Raw genomic sequence first — 22338 nt, forward strand, 5'->3', positions numbered from 1 at the left:
CTGAGGGAAGGTGTAGAAGTGCTTTTTACATAAATAAATACCACAAATCTAGGTATTTGCTTAATTTAATTTCTTTTTTATTAAAAAATCGTGTTTTTCTTTTATTTGTACTTGAAGTATGAGAAACATCGTGTTAAAAGTTGATTGCTTTTCATCTCTAATGTATGATATTCTTGATATGCATTAATAAAGTTAAATGTTTTATGAATTGCACAAGTGGATATAAAGTGAAATGTTAAAGAGGAAAATAAAGTTTTTGTGACAGGTCCTGTCTTTTTTCTAACTATTTCTAGCTTTTCTGTAATTATCTGTTTTGACAGCCTCTCTTAAGACAGGGAAAAGGTATATTTTAGTGAGGACTGATAAGCATAAGGGTTCAGTGTCTCCCCCACAAAGTTAGACTAATTGCATTATCTGTGGTCACCAAAGTACGTGACAGTTTATCATAAAAACATTTCATTTCATATGTGTTTGTTGAAAATAACCTCACTAATATGATGATTTCCACATTTTCATCACAAGATGGATATTTTTGCGAAAAAATCTACATTGAATAGTAATTTAAATGCAATGATTATAAAAAGCTATGGCACATTATCACACTAGAGTAATACTTGTTAACAAAATTCATTTGTGTATTAGAAAAATATTTGTATGTAATAAGTCCAATGATATATTCAGTGAAAGTTAATACACTGCATGGATTCACCTAAGAAAACATCATTGTTGCCTCTCAATTTAAGAAGCAAAAGTGTTTACAAGTAAATGATAATAGTAGAATGTAAATACTATTAACCCACACTATGAAAATAGAACTCAGTTTTTGTTCAACTTAAATTTGTAAATTAGACTGTCGAATCCTAATGTTACAGGTATTCTTGAGAAAATTTCCCAGATAGGAAATTTCCTAATTCCTGCTACAGTTAAAAGGAAAGAGACATTCCTAAGAATTACTTTCTAAAAAATATCCATCTAACCTGAGTATCACAGAGCTTTTTATTGCCAGAATGAAAAGGAACCAACCCTGTTATCTTGGAAGTGAACTCATTTATCTAGCAAGTGGCATAACATGCTCTCCTAACCTTCAGTTTGTGTCCTTGTTAACTGATAGTGTTCAAGGAATTGACTGTCACTGTTGCTGAAGCTTGTGTCTAAATACCTGAAACAAATAGCACTTTCCTTGAGATAAGTGATTAATTGCTATCATAGAGGATAGCAATAGAAACTAAATTACACATTTCTAACTTTTTGGGTGCTCTGGGATCACAACACTCCTCGTCTTATCCTAAATTAGTCGTATGGCATGTATTTATTTTTGAAAGTGAACTAATGATAGATTTTGAAACCATCAAAACTTCTTCATATAGGTTGTGGATGCACCCCGGGGTGTCATAAAAGCAACATTGCAAGTCTTGGAACCAGACGAATATCTTCCAAGACCATATAAAACTTGCCTGCGTCAGTTGCCATAGTACAGTATTCAGTTAAGCCCAGGCCAAGATTTACTGACTAGTCTTGTTCCAGCAAGGCCTGACCTTGATGCATTTCTTTGGAGAAGGAGTGAGTGAGATTCCCCTTCTCTTCTTCTAAATTATTTTTTAGTGAAGGTTTAGTTCAACTGCCTTTACTATTCAGTTAATCTCTTAGAAGGAACATTGTTCAGGGGAAAACTAGCAATAGGCACCAGGAAGGAAGAAACTAAAATTTGTTCACCAAATACTTTAGGAATGTCTATTCTATGCTAGATGTTGGAGGTGTGGTGGGAAATATGCAGATGACCTGGGGAACACTGTTGACCTGGTGGAGCTTATCCTCTAGTGGGACAGACAGACATGCAACAAAGACCAAAAGTGGATCATCACAAACTGTGAAAAGAGCTCTGAAGGAAAAAGCAGAGATTCTGAGAAAGAATAACAGGGACAGCTTTCTTTAGATGGGACATTTAGGGAAGCTGCTCTGTGGAGGTAATATTTATTTTAGGCTGAGACCTGAAGGATAAAAAGGAACAAGCAAGACAAAGAATGAGTGGCACGACACCTAAGCAGATACCATACTGAAAAGATTGACAAATTTGACAGCATAAGAAATTTCTACATTTTTTGTACAAACAAAATCCTAGACAAAGTTAAAAGACAAACGAAAGACTGGAGGAAAAAGTTTTAAAATATAGGACAGATAAAGCCTTTTTTTTTTGTACTGACAAAATTGCACAAAAACAGGTATTCTCATTCACCATAGGTGCAGGTGTAAGCTCATGTTGACTCTTTAGAGAGCAGTTTTCCAATATGGGAAGCTTTTAATTAGTAATTCCAGTTCTGAGAGGATATCTTAAGGAATGATTGGCAGATGTATGAAAATTTTATACAAGGATGTTTATATTATAAAATATGAAACATACTAAACATCCATCTATAGAATATTAAGTGAATAAATTGTTACCTCTGTACAATGTAATACTAGCTACTATGCAACTATTAAGAAGGATAATGTGCATCTATATAGTGACACAAAAAGATAATCTGGAAAATATTAAGTGAAAAGCAGTTTATGGAACAGTATGCATAGTACATATTTATAATTATAAACATATATTTGTAAATTAGATACATTATATTCATATTGTAAATGTATATATATTATAGGGGCAAGTCTATAATGATACACTCCAGACTTTTTAACAGTGGATATGAAATTACAAGAGATATACATTTTTGACTTTGTGGATTTCAGTATTTGTTTCAAGATGTATTACTTTTGCAGAAAAAATAAAAGTGATTTTCATTTTGAGAGAAGAAAATAAAGAACATTTGAAAGGAGCTGAAAAAGTTCTATGGACTCCTTTTCAAATACTCCCACCCTATTTCAAGTTTCCTGTATCTTAGCAAACCCAAAAGTGTAGGCTGATTAAATGAGAAGAATGTGGCAATAGCAGGCAGTCACACTACTTACATTCACTAGCTGTGTTATTTGTTAGTTTATCATTTGTCTCTTCCTACTAGAATTCAAGCCTCATGAGAGCAGGAACTATGTTTTGTTCCCTGTGATATCTCTGGGATCTAGAACAGTGCCTGGCTCAGAGTAGATGCACAATAATATTGAGTGAATGTGTAAATGAAGGTGCAAGTCTCCAGTCTAGGTCTCTTGGTGAGTGCCTTAGGAAGCCCCTGTTCTTTCCCTGCCCTTGATTTCCTTTTGCCTTTGTTCTTCTTTCTCAGAGACCGTTTTGCTGCCTTCATCCCAAGTTCCATGAGAATTTTCACCCTATGTTGTTTCTTCATCTTCATGTCTCCATCACTGCAGGGACACCCCTGAGTCTCTCTTTTTCTCCTGACACTGAACCTAAAGGAAGCCTGGCTCCTGGGCTACCAGTGATGCTCTCTTGAGCTTACACCTGCTAGCTCACCTGATTGCTTGACCTTTAGAACTCACTCTACAACCCTAATTAATATTCTACCCTTTTCATTTTCTTTTAAGAGAAAAAATGTTACTATGGTTCCTCCCTCTTATCGTCCCTCCTTGCCACAATGTCATTTCGCTTGGTTTCATCAGCTGCTGCTCTTCTGGGAGTTGCACTTCCCTCTCAGTATAATTGCCGCAGGCAGCCCCAACCGCCTGTCTGTCAGTGCTACTTACACCGTCTAATGTGGATGTTATTGTTCTTGCTGGTGGAGTGGTGGGTGTTTAGCTGACTGCTGCACTTCTAGTTGGCCACAGGGTCACCATCTCCCACCCTCTACCACTCTCCACCCTTTCCCAAGCGTATGTTCTAATTCCTACCTTCTCCAGTCCCAAAATAGGAAGGGAAATGCTTGGACTGTCTTTGGAGTCGGGGGAGTGGAGTCCTGAGCTCCATTTGAAGTAACTGAGGCTCACTTACCCATCTGCCTTCTCACAGGACCTTGGCCTCTTTTGGGAAACAGCACCAGCAGTCCCTCTGAGGTGCCAGCAGCCTGTTTTCAAGTTTCAGTCAGTCATAGATGCTGTGGATGATGTATTGTGATTCTATCACATTGTACTTTTTATTGAACATGTGCTGCACTGTGGCTAAATTGCTTAATGTATACTAGGCAGGGAATGTAACCATCATTATAACACTGTTTCTCTGAAAAAAAGTGTTTTAGGTCCAAAATAATTGATTTATTATTAAACTTTCTTACCCTCACACCTTCCTAAGTTAGGAACTTTGCATTTGGGTGGTGATATATTTTAAGTCAAATATTTACTGGTTGTGAAAGGTACACAAAGAAAAAGAGAGAAATAATTTTTTTCTTCATTTTCAAAGGAGCAAACTGAGTCATTTTTACCACATTGATTTTAAAAAACTAGTATAAGCTCCCAAGAGCATAAATAAATTGGCACCTATCTTTGATCACTTTTCAGGTTATTAAGGCTTTTTCAAGATTATGAAAAGAAGGGCTTTAAGTCATTTAGAATCAGAATTTGTTTTATGAATGATGAAATATGATTTATCCTTGATTACTAGCTGTTTATATTTAGACTTGGATTTATAACACGATTGCAAAATACAAAGTTATCTGCTCGTTCAGTAGTGAGTAAAGTACACATACAGAGCCAAATTCATTCATTCAACAAATATGTGTTGAGCACCTGTTATGTGGTAGGCATTGTTCTAGGCACTGAGTGGGGGGAAAGAAGGGAGAAGGAAGGTAGAAAGAGCAGTCAAAAACCCATTCCCTTATAGATAGCAAAATACATATGCATTTACCCTCTGCCTTAGCAATCCAGCTTCTAGAAATCATTTAAAACTATCTGGTGAAAATATGCAATTTGGCATAATTCACAGGGCTACTTGTAATAGAAATAATAAATATGGCTTAGTGAATGACTAGAATAGCAACCCAAACGTCTATCTGTTAGTAAGCCATGGTGTGGCCGCACGATGGAGGCTGTCTGCTCACCATGCTCTCTGCAGCTGGGAAGCAAGTCCTTTCTTGAAGGGAGATCTGATCAGAGTATCTCCTTGTCTGCCATAGGCAAGTTTGGGTTTTGTTCTAAGGACTCGTTAAAGGATTGTTAGTGGGAAGTAGCATGAAAAGTCAGTGGTGGCTATGTGGACCTTAGATCATAGAGGACCAAAGAGACCTATTAGGAGGTAAATGTAGTCTAGGCAAGAAATGCTGTTGGCAGTGGAGATGGAGAGAACTGCACAATTCAAGATACATTTTGGAGGAAGAACTGATAAGATTTAGTGCTAGGTGCACGTACGAGGTAAGGGGAAAAGAGGAATAGTTTTAGCAAATGTGCACAGTTGTATAAGGGAGTCTGATTTAGCTGCTGCTGGCTGAAGTGCTGCTTCCCACCATGAGGACATCCCAGTAGCCTCTTCCTCCCCAGATCCTGCACGCTGGTGTGCACTTGGTATGTCAGAGAGGCTACTTTGAGAGTATGGAGTTAACTTTCAGGGCTGCCAGTTAGCTGGACGGCCCTTCTCTATGTACATGCAGTGGGGTGTCACCTTGGAGCTTGTCTCTATCTTGGCATGTGAAGAAAGGGAATAGAGTGAGGACCAACTGAAACAAGGCGTAGCTGCCAGGGGTCAGGGGAACAGTGTAGTCAGGCAACACTATATTGAGCCCATTTGTATGCTGAGCCCTGTATGGGGCTTGCTGAGAACTGAGCAAGGCAGTGGAAAGAACAGAGTGGAGGTAGAGCTTCCATTTCAAGTCGAGGCTAATTGTGTGACCCTGAGCTAGTCCTGTGAGCCTCATTGGTCCTGGATATATTTAATTTAAAATGTCCATTAGATATCCAAGTGGAGGCATCAGTTAGACAGTTGGATACATGATTCTGGAGCTTGGAGAGCAGTCAGGGCTGAAAGTATAAATCTGAGATTCTTCAGGATGTATGGATGGTATTTAAACTCATTAAAATTGGAAATGATTACTTAGGCAGAAAGTGTAGAAAAAGAGGGCCTAGTATTGTGTCCTGAAGCACTTCAGTATTCTGACGTTTGGCTGAGAAGGAGGAGCTAACAGTTTGATACAAGATACATCTCAAATTTGGTATCTCTAAAACAGAACTTTTCCTTTTCTCGATTTCCTACCATGGTCAATGGCATTATCCATCATTACTCATCAGAAACTTGGGGATTGTCCTGGTCTCCTTCATCTTCACGTACTTGGTGACCAAGACCTTTCGACTATCTTGACAATCTGTCCATCTCACTACCATTGCCTTCGTTCCTGCTCTAATGATTTCTCGCTTGCATTTCTGTAGTAGCATCTAACTGATTTCTCTATTCCAGTCTTGCCTCCCTCCAATCCAATTTCTGCTGTTGCCAGAGTCTTTTTTTTTTTTTTTTTTAAATGTGGTATAAGCACATAAGTCTCCTGCTATGGTTGCCAGATTTTGCAAATAAAAATACAGGGCATCTAGTTAAATTTAAATTTCAAACAAACAAGAATAGTTATATTGTTCATTATATTGTTACATTCAGGTATGTCTCATGCAATATTTAGGACATACTTAGACTAAAAAAGTATTTTTCGTTTATCTGAAATTCCAATTAACTGAGCATTCTACTCTTTTATCTGGAAATCCTACTCTTGCTTCAAAGTCAAAATATTTCACCATGGCTTTCAGAATAAAATCTAAATGTCCCAACACTGCCTTATAAGATTCAGCATGTTCTCACCCCTGCATGCCATATAAACCACTTACAGTGTCCTGAATTTGCCCTGTTGCTTAACTCCTCCATACCTGTGAGTGTTTACTTACCTCTTCCCAGAATGCCCCTCTCTTCTCAGTTCTCTGGTTAATTCCTGTTGTTAAGACTTAGGCATCACCTTCTCTAGGAAGTCATTTCTTCCCCTCACCTCCCACCCTGTGGATAGTAATAGGAATACCAGCTTTTCTTCTGCCGTCTCATAACATTCTTTGCTTAATATTATCACAGAACTTATCATATTGTAATTTAATTAACTTTTTTACCTGTCTCTCTTCTCTAGATTATGAGTTCCTTGAAGATAGGGTAAAAAATTGTGTCTTTTAACTCTGTATCCTTGGCATATAGTGGGCTCTCAATATATGAATGAACCAGTGAATGAGTGAGTGAGAAAGTAGAAAAGAACCCATAAGCATTAGCCACATAATTGGCCACTGGTGCTTACTCAGCTCTTCCCTGCCTTAACTCCTGGATAAGTCTGTTGCAGCAAGCCACCTCCTTTGTTTATCCTCCTCTCTATCCCCAAGGAAGCTCCATAAGAGTAGGAGCCAGGTTTTGTTCTCTGTATCTCCAGGGCCTTGAATTGTAGGTGCTCAGTATATATTTATTGAAAGAAAGAAAAATGCATGAATGAATGAGTATGATCTTGCAAGGCCACAGGTCCTGTTGTCCCTTGCATCAGGTCCTAGGGAGGGCAACCTCCGGCCATAACATTTTTGATTCCTTAGGGCAGATTCTGTCAAGTTGGAGCTGCAGCTTCTCTAACTGTGTCTCGCCTCATCTTGCCCAACTCCTCTACTTCCCTTCCTCAACCTATAAGAAAAGGACTCTTTTCTCCCTAGAGCAGCTGGCACATAACAGCTCAATAAATGTTAGCAGTCATTCACAAACGGAGCCTCCTCTTTCCTCCAGGGCTCCAGCCTCTCTGCCATTTCTTTCCCACTCTTGGAGCCCAAGCCTAGAAAGCCATGAGGACCTGACACTGCCTTCTCTCCCAAGGATTATGGTCTTTCCCCTTCTCACTGAAAGGGAGCAAGGTTTTCTTTGTCTCCCACCAGGGCAATTCAATTAAATAGGACTAAAGTTAAGTAACTCTAATTATTTTTTTATTAATGTTTAACTGCTAAATTTCTTTTTCAATTAAATAATTGTGTCTTTATGCTCAAAGGTTTTTTTTTATATATATGGAAGTTTATTTATTTTATGAAAGGAAATACCACCTGCAAAACTATTAATGACTTGAGCTCTGTGATTAGTTCATTTTAGTGACATTTTGAGATTTAATAATTAATCTGGCTCAAGTTCAAAGAAAGAAAACTCAATGCCAGAAATTCCTAGCCAGCAAGGAATATAAACAAACCTTACAATTGTCCCCTCAAATAACAAGAACCATTGAGATCAACTTCTTGCAATTAGAAATGTTTTGAAAAAATGCAGGAGAAAAGTTCAAGAAAGCATGTCAAAACAACAAAACTCAGTCTACATTTTCATTATTGTAATTGATCAAAGTCTGTTTGTAATAGATTTGAATGTGAATAGATTAAATGTGACATTGATTTGGCAGAGGCCCTAGCGATTGGCAAGAACGCGTAGCAGGAGCAGCTTCTGCTAAAGCAGAACTTGCCTGGTTGTTGTTTTATTCTAATACATTTCTTAGCAACCCAGTGCTATCTTACTAACGCAAGCTCTGTCATTTGTTTACCCTTTTGGTTTCTACTCCCATCCAGGCAAGATTAAATTCATGTAGCAGGCGTTGCCTCAGGTCTGAACACAGAGTACCTTTTCGTGACCTGTGCACCTCCCCTTTTTTCCTCTTCTCTCTTTCATATACTGAAAAAGACTGATCTAATAACTTAATTCATCCTGGCAGTTCAACTTGTAGAACTGGAAAATGTAGTTTAATTAAACAATTTGGGAATATTTTCAAGCTTAGGTTTTGCTGTTACATTTGCTAGGCCTGAATTATTTCTTGCTATGTTACAAAATTGACACTGTAAAAAAGAATATTCAGCTTAGAACATTTTGAAACAGTTATACACCAAATTCCCATTATAATTATGTTGATTTTGGGGTGGGGGGGGTGGCCTATTCTGGGAGGCTACTTTCTGGATGAGACCATCTTACATTAACCAAATGTCTGTGGTTTGGGGACCTGGAACATACTTCATGCCAAATTTTCACTTATAATCTGTTTACTAAGTTTTTTTGTATTCTTCAAAATGTTTTTTTCTTAAATTGACTCAAAGGCAATGTACTCATACTTAAAAATTTTTATTATTTATTAAAATAAAAATTACTCATTAGTATGTATAGTTTAAGTTATGAAAAGAAATTAATGGAGCTGTCAAACATATTTATATTATCTATATAGCACATGTCTGGCTAAAGGTGAAAAATGTATGGATTGAGGAGAGGATATTTAGTAATTTAAATATTTTAGAAAGTTGATCTGTTTCTAAGATCAAAACTTGCATTGTATCTTTATCTTCTGTGCACTTTGAAAAGTATATATTTAGATCCAGTAGTCATTAAAGATATATTTACATTAAGCTTTTGCCACAAATGTATTGCTAATTTATAATTTTAAGTTAAAACTTTTTAAAATTCGGGTTCCTGGTTTTTGTATGTAATATAACTTGATCATTATGAAATGGCCATGGTTTTGTTCCCACAGAAGACTAAAAAAAAATCCAGTGACATGGGCAATTTTATTATTATCCATAAGACTGACTCCTAAGACTTTGCTTGCTCTTGAATATAGTAAACTTTCTAACAATGAGGCGCTGTTGAATTTACTTTAAACTGTATTTAGATTTTATCTTGGAATGTGTTTTATTCTTAAGTTTCAACATAGTTATATATGGTATACTTGGAATTCACAAGTACTTGAAACCAAATGGAGACCATTTATAAATACTAAACTCCAGAGGAGCATGGAGCCAGAACATCAAAGAAGAACAGGTTGTGATGTGTATATATGTATTCTGCCTGCCTTCTTTCCTAGCTAGATTCATAGCACTTTTAAAACAAACTTTATAATTCTCTAATAAAGGACTGGCCATTAGCTCTATTCCATTTCCAGGTCTATCTATATAAAAATTATCAAATAATTTTGAAGCCTATTATTATGTGATTTTATATTTAACATGAATATCACACCATCAGCAACATATGTATATAGAGAGTATTACTGAAACACTCCTTGACAGAAGAATTTTCAGCTGACTAGGTTGAGACTCTAAAGAGAGAAATAGGGTGAGTGGATTGACATGCTGAATTATATCATGAAAGCCATTATTTATTTTTATTTATACACACATATGGCACATACAAATTAGCACACTAGATAAAAAAATACTAGTGACATTTTACGTATCTTAAATTAGTAATAATGGGTAATTTATAATTTGTATTTCCCTTCCCTTATTCACTAGGTATAATGTGTAATAACAGATAATATTCCTAAAATGTTTTTATATGTATGCTTAGATCTGCATCCAAATATTAAATTCCGTTTAATAGTATAGACTCAGAATTGTTCACTCCCACACCTCTGGTCCGAGTGTGGCCCCAGATATGCAGAATGACTTGGATCAGAGAGATCCAAGACAGAAAAATCTTTGAGTAACCTTTTTAAGTGACTCAGATATTTCTCAGTCCTTCTCTTTCCCCAGTCAATACTCATCGAGTAATCTAAACTTTCTTCCACTCAGGATAACTTCATCAGAGAGCACTTGTGGTCAGCTCTCTCCCTTCTCTCAGATACTAGAGTACAGTTCCAAGGTTCAGGTTTACATTTCTTGGTTTCCTTTATCTCTTCCCAAGGCATCATTACAGAGACCTCTAGTCCTATTCTGCCATTTGTTTTACCTCTTTTTTATATGCCAATGTCCAGTTCTGTTATCTAATACCTCCCACAGCTATAACTGTACAGTTATACACTGCAAAACAACATTTCAGTCAACAACAGAACGCATATATGATGGTGGTCCCGTAAGACTAGTACCATATAGCCTAGGTGTGTAGTAGGCTATACCGTCTAGGTTTGTGTAAGTGCTGTAGGGGAGGAAGAAATTTTCCTCTACTCTTTTAGGTTCTACTGGCTGATCTAAGAATTAAATTGACATGAGACAGATTAACAGGAGAAAAACAAACAAAAGTTTAATAACATATATACATGGGAAAACCCCAGGAAAATTGAGTAACTCACCAAAATGGCTGAAGCCCTCACCTTAAATACCATCCTCAGCTAAAGACAAAAGAAGATATTGGGGTAGGGGGTGAGGGAGAGTCAGGGACTTCAAAGAGAAGGAAGGCAATTCACAGGTAGGTGAAAAGGAGCAAACATTTGGAAAACAAGTGTTTGGCCACACAGAAACAGAAGAACACAGAGGGGAGCCCAACAAACAGGCTTTTCTTGGTTCCTCCTTGGCTACCACCTAGTTCATGTTATGCTAAGGTGACAGTTCCCTTCCTGAGACACGCTTTTTGTTTTGTTTTGTTTTGTTTGTTTATTGCGGTAACATTGGTTTATAACATTGTATAAATTTCAGGTGTACACCATTATACTTCTATTTCTGCATGGATTACATCATGTTCACCACCGAAATACTAATTACAACCCATCATCACACACATGTGCCGAATTATCCCTTTCACCCTCCTCCCTCCCCCCTTCCCCTCTGGTAACCACCAATCCAATCTCTGTCTCTATGTGTTTGTTTGTTGTTATTATCTACTACTTAATGAGGGAAATCATATGGTATTTGACCTTCTCCCTCTGACTTATTTCACTTTGCATAATACCCTCAATGTCCATCCATGTTGTCACAAATGGCTGGATTTCATCGTTTCTTATGGCTGAGTAGTATTCCATTGTGTATATATACCACAGCTTCTTTATCCATTCGTCCCTTGATGGGCACTTAAGTTGCTTCCAAGTCTTGGCTATTGTGAATAACGCTGCAGTGAACACAGGGGTGCATGTTTCTTTACACATTGATGTTTTCAAGTTCTTTGGATAAATACCCAGCAGTGGAATAGCTGGATCATATGGTAGTTCTATCCTTAATTTTTTGAGGAATCTCCATACTGTTTTCCATAGTAGCTGCACCAGTTTGCACTCTCACCAGCAGTGTATGAGAGTTCCCTTCTCTCCACATCCTCTCCAACACATGTTGTTTCCTGTCTTGTTAATTATAGCCATTCTGACGGGCGTGAGGTGATTTCTCATTGTAGTTTTGATTTGCATTTCCCTGATAGTTAATGATGTTGAACATCTTTTCATGTGTCTGTTGGCCATCTGTATATCTTCTTTGGAGAAATGTCTGTTCCGGTCTTTTGCCCATTTTTTAATTGGGTTGGTAGTTTTTTTGTTGTTGAGATGCATGAGTTCTTTATATATTTTGGAGATTAAGCCCTTATCAGATGTATGGTTTGCAAATATCTTCTCCCAATTGTTAGGTTGTCTTTTCATTTTGTTGATGGTTTCCTTTGCTGTGCAGAAGCTTTTTAGTTTGATGTAGTCCCATTTGTTTATTTTTTCTATTGTTTATCTTGCCCGGTCAGACACGGTGCTTGAAAATATGTTGCTAAGACCAATGTCGAAGAGCGTACTGCCTATGTTTTCTTCTAGAAGTTTCATAGTTTCAGGTCTTACATTCAAGTCTTTAATCCATTTGGAGTTAATTTTTGTGTATGGTGTAAGGTAAGGGTCTACTTTCATTTTTTTGCATGTGGCTATCCAGTTTTCCCAACACCATTTGTTGAAGAGATTTTCTTTTCTCCATTGTATGTTCTTGGGTCCTTTGTCAAAGATTAGCTGTCCATAGATGTGTGGGTTTATTTCTGGGCTTTCGATTCTATTCCATTGATCTGTGTGTCTGTTTTTGTGCCAGTACCGTGCTGTTTTGGTTACTATAGCTTTGTAGTATATTTTGAAATCAGGGAGTGTGATACCTCCAGCTTTGTTCTTTTTTCTCAGGATTCCTTTAGCTATTCAGGGTCTTTTGTTGTTCCATATAAATTTTAGGATACTTTGTTCTATTTCTGTGAAAAATGTTGGAACTTTGATAGGGATTGCATTGAATCTATAGATTGCCTTAGACAGTATGGACATCTTAACTATGTTAATTCTTCCAATCCAAGAGCACGGAATATCTTTCCATTTCTTTGTGTCTTCTTCAGTTTCTTTCAGCAGTGTTTTATAGTTTTCATTGTACAGATCGTTCACCTCTTTGGTTAAGTTTATTCCTAGGTATTTTATTCTTTTTGTTGCAATTGTAAATGGGATGGTATTCTTAATTTCTCTTTCTGCTACTTTGTTGTTAGTGTATAGAAATGCAACTGATTTTTGTATGTTGATTTTGTATCCTGCAACTTGACCGTATTCGTTTATTACTTCTAAAAGTTTTTTAGTGGATTCTTTAGGGTTTTCTATATATAAAATCATGTCGTCTGCAAATAGTGAGAGTTTCGCTTCTTCATTTCCAATTTGGCTCCATTTTATTTCTTTTTCTTGCCTGATTGCTCTGGCTAGGACTTCCAGTACTATGTTAAATAGGAGTGGTGAGAGTGGGCATCCTTGTCTGGTTCCTGTTCTTAGAGGGATAGCTTTCAGTTTTTTACCATTGAGGATGATATTAGCTGTGGGTTTGTCATATATGGCCTTTATCATGTTGAGGTACTTTCCTTCTATACCCATTTTATTCAGAGTTTTTATCATAAATGGATGCTGTATCTTGTCAAATGCTTTCTCTGCATCTATTGAGATGATCATGTGATTTTTATTCTTCATTTTATTAATTTGGTGTATTACATTGATTGATTTGCAAATGTTGAACCATCCCTGCATACCTGGAATAAATCCCACTTGATCGTGGTGTATAATCTTTTTAATGTATTGTTGTATGCGATTTGCTAGTATTTTGTTGAGGATTTTTGTATCGATGTTCATCAGTGACATTGGCCTGTCATTTTCTTTTTTTGTGTTGTCCTTGTCTGGTTTTGGTATCAGGGTAAAGTCAGCTTCGTAGAATGAGTTAGGGAGCTTCCCCCCGAGACACGTTTTTTTAATCTGAATTCTTTTAGGCAGTTAAGGGGGAAGTAACAAGAAAAACTTTCTGAGTCTTTTGTGTCTTAAAAATAATCAACCTAAAATAATCCTCATGTTAGAGACACATTTTGGGGTGGCAAATTTTGTTCTCCTTCAGTACACTCTATGATGTTCGCACTACTAAATCGCCTAAAAATGCATTTCTCAGCATGTATCCCTGTCATTAAGCAACACATAACTGTATATTAGAGCTGATTTCTTTACCATCTTCGAAAATTCATGTATACTAGAATTTTGCATAAGGGACTGTATGATTGGAGTGGGAGTCTATCATGCCTAAGGGCTATGAGTGAGCTATAAGTCAGCATGTTAGTAGATGCATTTTCAAGCTTTGTTTTTGTCTGTACTTATTTAAAAAAAAAAAAACTCTAGGGGCCAGCCCGGTGGCATAGCAGTTAACTTCACACGTTCTGCTTCAGTGGCCTGGGTTCACAAGTGCGGATCCCGGGTGCAGACTGACACACCACTTGTCAAGCCATGCTGTGGCGGCATCCCATATAAAGTAGAGGAAGATGGGCATGGATGTTAGTCCAGGGCCAATCTTCATCAGCAAAAAGAGAAGGATTGGCAACAGATGTTAGCTCAGGGCTAATCTTTCTGACCAAAAAAAAAAAAACCTGTAAAAGGCTTTTGTCATTACCACACTTAGCAATTTGCAACGTTGAGTACAACAATAGCACAGCTACCAAAAGGGCTCTTAAGCAGGGCTTTTTGCAAAGAAGTGGTATTGGAAAGGACTTGAGCTACAACCTTTTGGGGGCTGGAGTTCTCATCACTGTATTAATGAATAGTACACAATAAATAACCCTTAACTCGTCTGTGCTACAAAAATAGGGGTGAACTTGTTAAAGACATACAGGGCTTTTCCTTTTTTTTCATCTCCTTTTCAATGTAATCCTTCACAAACAATGGTAATTTATAATTTGATAGAGTAAAATATATAAATTCAAACATTTAATACATGATACTTTCACAACTGAATTTGTTTTCCCAATATCCAGGCTCCATAAATGACTCAAGCCTAAGCTAATTTGCTCCAACTGAATACCCCTGCTGCCTGTTGAAATGAGAGAGATTGTCACAGAACAATAGTCATTCATAAACAACATATTGAGGGAAAATTCTGAAGTAACACATTTTGATATAGCTCATGCTTTCTTGGTTGTCACTGTTGGTTTCTTTCTCTTCTTCCCTGAGATTGGTTGAGAATGATATCCTTCAATACTTCACTCCAGGGAGCTCTTTGATATGACCTTCTCAGAATGGGGTTGACCTTATGCATGACTTTCTGATTGTCAACTCCACCAGGCTCAGCTTCAGATGTAGAAGGGCCATTGTTGACATACTGCTTCAAATCCCAGGCCAGGGAAGCCAGAACAATGGTGTAAGACATGGAAGGTTTCGTGGGCAGAGGCTCTTTGTCGGATGGGAGTAGGGAGGGAATGTGAGGCATTGTCTGCCTCCCCGATAGTGCTATTAATTTGAGGGCTGCACATGGTCACAACAGTCCTCTTGCCTTTCAGGCGGCATTTCTCCTCAACTTAGTGGTAACTGATATTTTTGCAAAGCTTGAGAAGTCCTCTTGGTGGGGTACAGTCATGATAAGCCTCAAAATCTGTAGCAGTAGTTTCAGTGGACAGTGTGATAATGCTCCTCGTGTGCTCAAGGAGCTTGGAGTGGGTGGACATAAAGTTCTAGCACATCAGGCACCTAGCAGAGTGTCCAAAAGTCTAGCATTTTTCCCTGTAATGAAGTCCTTCATTCTGATCATAAAGGCACTATTCAGTCCTTTATGCAGATTCAAATTTCCATCTTGTATTGTTTTCCTTCAGCTTGAAGTACTTCCTTTAATGTTTCTTGTAGTAGAGGTTTGCTTGTGGCAAATTCACCCTTTATTTGTCTGAAAATGTTATTATGCTTTCATTTTTGAAGGATATTTTCTCTGGATATAGGATTCTAAGTTGGCAGTTTTGTTTTCTTTCAGCACATTAAAGTCATTCTGTTGTTTTATACCTTGTTTCTGATGCATTCTGAAACAAATGTTCTGAAACATTATGCATTGTTTCTGATGAGAACTCAGTAGTATTTCTTAGCTTTGTCTCTAGTATTAATGTCTTTTTTTCTGTAGCTGATTTTAAGATTTTCTCTTTATCATTAGTTTTTAGCGATTTGATTTTGATGTGCTTTGGTTTTGCATTTATCCTGCTTGGAGTTTTTTCCGTTTTTTGGTTATGTAGATTTGTATGTTTATCTATTTGGAATATTTTTAGTCATTATTTCCTCTTCTCCCTCTCTCTCCTCTTTCTGTTACTCCACTTACATGTATGTTAGGCGGCTTGATACTGCCCCACAGCTCACTGAGGCTCTGGCTCAGTTTTTAAGCATTCTTCTCTCTGTTGCTTCACTTTGGATAGTTTCTGTTGACTTGTTTTCAGATTCATTGTTTTTTATTCTGCAGTGTCTAATCTGCCATTAAGCATATCCATTACATTTTTTATTTCATATATTGTATTTTTCACCTCTAGAAGTTCCATTTGGTTCTTTTCAATAGTTTCTATTTCTGTTCTATTCATGTTCATTTTTCTTTTAAGTCTTTGAATATATTTGTAGTAGCTGTGACAAAGTCCTTGTCTGTTAGTTTCATCGTTTCTATCTTGGGTCTGTTTCTATTGACTGGTTTTGTGTCACACTGTCCTTCTTCACTTCTTGATTAGATGATGATCAGTGAAAGAGTATATTGTTTACTGTCTAGGTTTTGTTGTCTTCCTTTAAAAAATGTTGAGTTTTGTTTTGGAGTACGTTAATTTACAGGTGAACCAGCCAGAACTTTTGGAGGCGTATTTTTAAGTTTTGTTAGGGTGGATCTAGAGCAGTGCTGTCCCATAGGCATTTCTGCAATGATGGAAATGTTTTATATCTGCACTTTCCAATATGGTAGCATTAGTCACATTTGGCTACTAAACACTTGAAATGTGTCTAGTGCAACTGAGAAACTGAATTTTTTATTTTAATTAATTTAAACAACAACATGTGGCTAGTGGCTACTGTATTGGACAGGGCAGGTCTAGAATTACCTCTACTCTCATGCCAGTTTATCCTTACTCCTAGAGTGATCTTTCTGAAGTCTTTACACGGAATGCTCTACGTGTTCAGTGAGCATCTCTGGCTGATTAGAACTTGAATGTCTCCTCATCTCATGCAAGCTCCAGCAGTTGTTCAGTTTACGGCTCCCCACTACAGGCATGCCTCATTTTATTGTGCTTTGCTTTATTGCACTTCACAGATATTGTGGTTTTTACGAGGCCCTACACCAGCAAAAAATTACAACTCACTGAAGCCTCAGATGATGGTTAGCATTTTTTAGCAATAAAGTATTTTTTTTTTTATGAGGAAGATCAGCCCTGAGCTAACATCTGATGCCAATCCTGCTCTTTTTGCTGAAGAAGACTGGCCCTGAGCTAACAACCATGCCCATCTTCCTCCACTTTATATGGGAGGCCGCCACAGCATGGCTCGACAAGCAGTGCGTCGGTGCGCGCCTGGGATCCAAACCGGTGAACCCTGGGCTGCCGCAGCGGAGCGCGCGCACTTAACCGCTTGCGCCACTGGGCCAGCCACTAAAGTTTTTTTGGTTTTTTTTTTTTTGTGAGGAAGACCAGCCCTGTGCTAACATCTGCCAATCCTTTTTTCTTTTGCTGAGGAAGATTGGCTCTGGGCTAACATCCGTGCCCATCTTCCTCCACTTTATATGGGATGCCGCCACAGCCTAGCTTGCCAAGCGTTACGTCAGTGTGCACCTGGGATCCGAACCGGCAAACCCCGGGCCACCGCAGCAGAGTGCGCGCACTGAACAGCTTGTGCCACCAGGCCGGCCCCTAAAGTATTTTTTAATTAAGGTATGTACAGTTTTTTAGACATAATGCTATTGCACACTTAACAGACTACAGTATAGCATAAACGTAACTTTTATATGCAGTGGGAGACCAAAATATGTGTGTGACTCGCTTACTGCGATACTCACTTTATTGCAGTGGTCTGGAACCAAACCTGCAATATCTCCGAGGTAGGCTTGTAATTATTCTTTAGCCAGAAATTGACCTTCCTGGCCCTGCAGAGTCTTTCTCTACCCACATGTATCTTAATATTCAGCTGAATACTCAAGTGGACCCCTTTGTAGATTTCTAGAATTTTTCTCTGTATATTTTGGTACTCCGCTCCACAAGTTCCAGCTTCCTCAGCCTCCCTAACCAACCATCTCTTTCTCTTTAGCTCAATGAGACTGCCAACCTCTGCTTGAGTTCCCTGACTCTGCAGCAGCCCATAATATACCTCCAGGCAGAAAACTGAGGTGATACAGGGCTTATCTCATTTGTTTCCCTTCTCTTGGGGATCACAGTACTGCACTGCCTATTGTTTAGTATCTGAAAAGGTTAATATTTTTTGTCCAGTTTTCTAGTTGTTTATGGCAGGAGTAGTCTGGCACCAGCTACCCCATCTTGTTCTCAAGCCAGTAGATTATGTCTTACCAATACCTCTCTTCTCAATCCAGTGGCAGTGGTTGCTGCCTTTGTTGGAGGCTTGCAGCACATTAAAACATTGGAGATTTTTCATCCCAGTAAAATTATGAATTTTGTCTGTTTATTCTTAATGAGGATAGCAATTTATGTGAGGATTCTGCTATTTACAAAATTTTCACAACAAATAGTTATTCAGTGTATATCACAAATTAGTGGGTTAAAATTTTAAGTACCTAAACAAAAGTATAAGTATTGAGACTATATTTCTACCCTGAGATGAGAAAGAGGGATAGATATGTTTGGTATGTTTATTTTTTAATGGAATGGAATAAACAATCATTATTTAAAAATCCACCTGTACCTCTTCTGTTGTACTATCACTGCCCAGCAGCCAGTTCTTTCCCAGTCCTTACAGCAGCTCATTGAGGAAGACAGTATTCTTATCTCTATTTTGCACATAAGGAAACTGAGACACAGAGAGGTTAAACAACATTGACGGGTCACCTAGCTGGTAAATGGCAAAACTGGAGTATGCAGGTAGTCTTGCTTCAGATTCCATGTTCTTAAGCACTATTAAGAAACTTTCAGAAGACTTAACAATGTGAACAGTATACCTATGAGTATTTGAGGTGTAAATAATTATACATAAATACTCAGTGACTTTATTCCCATTTTCAGATAAAGAAACTGAGGCTGAAAGAAGTTGTGTCTTTCTTGGTGTCACAGCTAGTAAGAGGTAGATTTGGGGTTGAAACTGTGTCTGGTTGGATCAAAGAACTGCCTATGTGGATGGTCATCACAGTGCTATTTTTTAAAATGAAAAAGTGAAATATTGGAAACAATAGGGATAGTCTGTTAAGTAAATCGTGGCACAATACAAGTGATAAAATACCATACAACTATCTTTCTTTTAAATACTGAAGAATATTTGTTGATCAGGGAGAAAAGCAGCATGTAAGAGGATAAATATTTGTTTTAAACATATAAACATTTATGTGAAGGAAGACCTACTTGTTCTTGGTTTATCCATACACAAACACTGAAACAAACATACTGCTTTATTGATAAACATATTGAGACTTAAGGTGATATTGTTTCAAGGAAATCTAAGGAAAAATCCTTGCTTTATGGTAGTTTCTACCATAAAACGAGCTTTCTTACAAAATGATTTCTGTTTAAGTCTACAAATTCCTATTTTTTCTACCTAACTACTTTCATTTTATCTATTTCAAATATTTACAAAACTAGATTTCCTTTCATAAATGATTTATGTTCTGTTTAATTTTCCTGGAAGCTGTTAGCAGGGGTCTGGTAACAGTTTAAAAAAGGACAAAAAGGAAATTCTTTTCTAGGAAAAATTATAGTCTCCATGTTTGTCAACTCTGAAATCTTTAATCCATCTTCATATGTTAAAACAAGTAACATATTCAGATTGGCTTTTCATTTGCCTAAATAGCTGGTATAAGAAACTGACTTGGCAGAGTAATGGTGAGTAAAGAGAAATTATGTGAAAGCAGGAAAAAAGAACAGCTCTCTGCCCTCCATTTCCTTTCACACAAAAGGCATAGGCTTGCACCAGCTGTAGAACTGCAGCAGTAGAGGTGAAGTCAATAAAGAAGGCATGAGCAGCTTCAGACGAGGTAACTAATCCTCTTATGCCAAAACCAAGCAAGCTACATACCCACTTCAGTAGCCTCTTGCTACCTGTGGTGAGTTACTAGTGCCAGTTCAACCCAATCCTGAAACTTTCATTCTGCTCAAGAGAAAGAGCTTCCATGAAGACACAGCAGTTCATAGAGGGTCTTGAAGAGTATGGAGATATGGAAAAGTATTTTCGTCTACTTCCATTATTTCCAGGATCACATTGACGGATTTCTTTTGTGATGTACGGTCACCTTGCCTGAGAAGTCTACACGGTGTATGAAAGGCAAAATCTGACTACTCACCCTCACCCATAGCAACTGCCTCTAGACTCATAGCTACTGTGGTTATTGAAGTAAACTACTCATGGGGAATTGGTCTATGTTGTGGAAATTATGAGAATATTTATATTCTTTCCTTCACATGTTTGCTTTCGGGGGAAGTTTCATTAGATGGGCCCTACTTTGTGTCTAAAACTAAAAGTCTATAACACTATAACCCCCAAAACTCTCTTTTTTCCTTTAAGGACAAACCATTATTTTAAATGTGATTTTTAAATATCAGTGCTTACCTTTTAAAAGAACTATTATTGCTTGAAATTCACTTTAGAAACAGAAAGGTTGCATCACACATTTAGATACCCAGATAGTGCTTTTAAGTGTCTTTTTCTGTGTGTGTGCGTGAGGAAGATTAGCCCTGAGCTAACTTGTGTTGTCAATCCTCCTCTTTTTGCTGAGGAAGATTGGCCCTAGGCTAACATCCATGACCATCTTCCTCTACTTTATACGTGGGACGCCTGCCACAGCATAGCTTGATAAGTGGTGCGTAGGTCTGCACCCAGGATCCGAACCTGTAAATCCTGGGCCGCCGAAGCGGAGCGTGTGAACTTAACCACTATGCCACCAGGCTGGTCATTTTTAAAAGTGTTTAAATTGTAATTTTAAAAAGTGATTTTTAAGTGTTTAAATTAAAAAATAACTTGGGAGAACTTGTTTTTGTCAATGTTGTCAGATATTAGTCAGTTACATTAATTTTCACATTTTTTTCATATTATAAATGACATATATGTTCTTAAAGAAAAATCAGAAAATACAGATAAGCAAAAAGAACATTAAAACATTTCACCCATTTAGAAATAATCAAGATAGAAGAAAAGAGGAAGAGGGACTCAATAAAGGTAAAAGATGTAATTACTGTATTTCGTGTGTTTTAAGATGCACATCTTTTCAAATTTTAACATCTCTGAAATCAGGATATGTGAAGGAGTTTAACTGCCTTTTTTAGGAGTACATGTACAATGACGCGACTTAAATTGGACGGTCTTGTATTCAATGAAATATAGTAATAGATTCTTTGTAATTTGGGGTATAGATCCTTAGAGATAGAATAGAAAATCTGAGGGACAGAACTGTATTGCACAAATTACTTGCACTGATTTGAGGAAGCATTTCCAATAGCAAGGTGCCTCTCTGGAACTGGTGTCCAGGGCGTGCTGAACTCTGATTCCATTCCTATCCTCCTCTTCACTGTCATAGCACTCCAGAGAAAAATAGTTGGGGCTTGCTTCTGGCACTATAGAATAGGTGGCCTCAGCATCCATGCTTTCATTCTCACAGAGAAAATCAGACTGGTAGGAGCATCTTTCTGAGGCCTTCTCACGTTCACTTCAACTTTAGTAGAAAGTACAATCACTGGTGATTAGTTTTAAGGCAGAAAATAGCTGCTAAGCTTAGAAAATCTTTGATAGAGTGACTATTATGGTCTTGTGTAATATTTCATATTAGTTTATTTCACTTACTGGGTAGTAAATATTTCTATTTCATGGTCCTTCACATCTTTGTATATGAGGACAGAGCTGTTTAATTCAAATAACACTGGTATATAATCAGGTAACTTTTTCAAACTTATCCTGTACATGTCAATATATTATTTAAATGCAAAGCAAGTATCATGTATGTATGTACTTTATTTTTTATTAGCTATTTTATTTTCATAAAACTTGTGGTTTGGGTTTTCTTCTAACTAGAAATTTAATTTCTTCCATTTATATATATGCAGGAAATACTAAAGAATGAAAAATACAGAGAAGAAATTAAAATAAAAAGCAAAGATTTTTATGAAAAAGAAAAACTCCTTAGTAAAGAGAGCAACGAGGAACTCTTGGCTCCACCAGTTCAAACTCAGATTAAAGGGCATGCCTCTGCTCCATACTTCGGAAAGGAAGAACCCTCAGTGGCTCCCACCAGCACTGGTAAAACCTTTCAACCAGGATCCTGGATGCCACAAGATGGCAAGAGCCACAATCAATGAATGCACTGTGGTAAAATCATTTCATATATATGTATGTGACTACTTTAACGAATAAAAGTAGTAAAAAGTTA

At 37.4% G+C, this 22338-nt stretch overlaps 1 protein-coding gene across 2 annotated transcripts in view; it reads left to right on the forward strand.

Moving 5' to 3' along the window:
- Positions 1-22338, forward strand: part of NDUFAF2 (NADH:ubiquinone oxidoreductase complex assembly factor 2) — a 164178-nt gene extending 141840 nt beyond the window's left edge. The window contains exons 5-6 of one of the 2 annotated variants that reach the window (XM_087443307.1): positions 21091-21134; positions 22016-22193. In XM_087443307.1, coding sequence (XP_087299433.1) covers positions 21091-21134; positions 22016-22032 — 61 coding nt within the window. In that variant the 3' untranslated portion in view covers positions 22033-22193. Of the gene's footprint in view, positions 1-21090; positions 21135-22015 lie in introns of both variants that reach the window. The other variant, XM_004422858.3, reaches the window with a different exon arrangement.

Source organism: Ceratotherium simum, chromosome 18 (genome assembly GCF_057802395.1).
Source record: "Ceratotherium simum simum isolate JZ-2026a chromosome 18, ASM5780239v1, whole genome shotgun sequence".
Classification (NCBI taxonomy): Eukaryota; Metazoa; Chordata; class Mammalia; order Perissodactyla; family Rhinocerotidae; genus Ceratotherium; species Ceratotherium simum.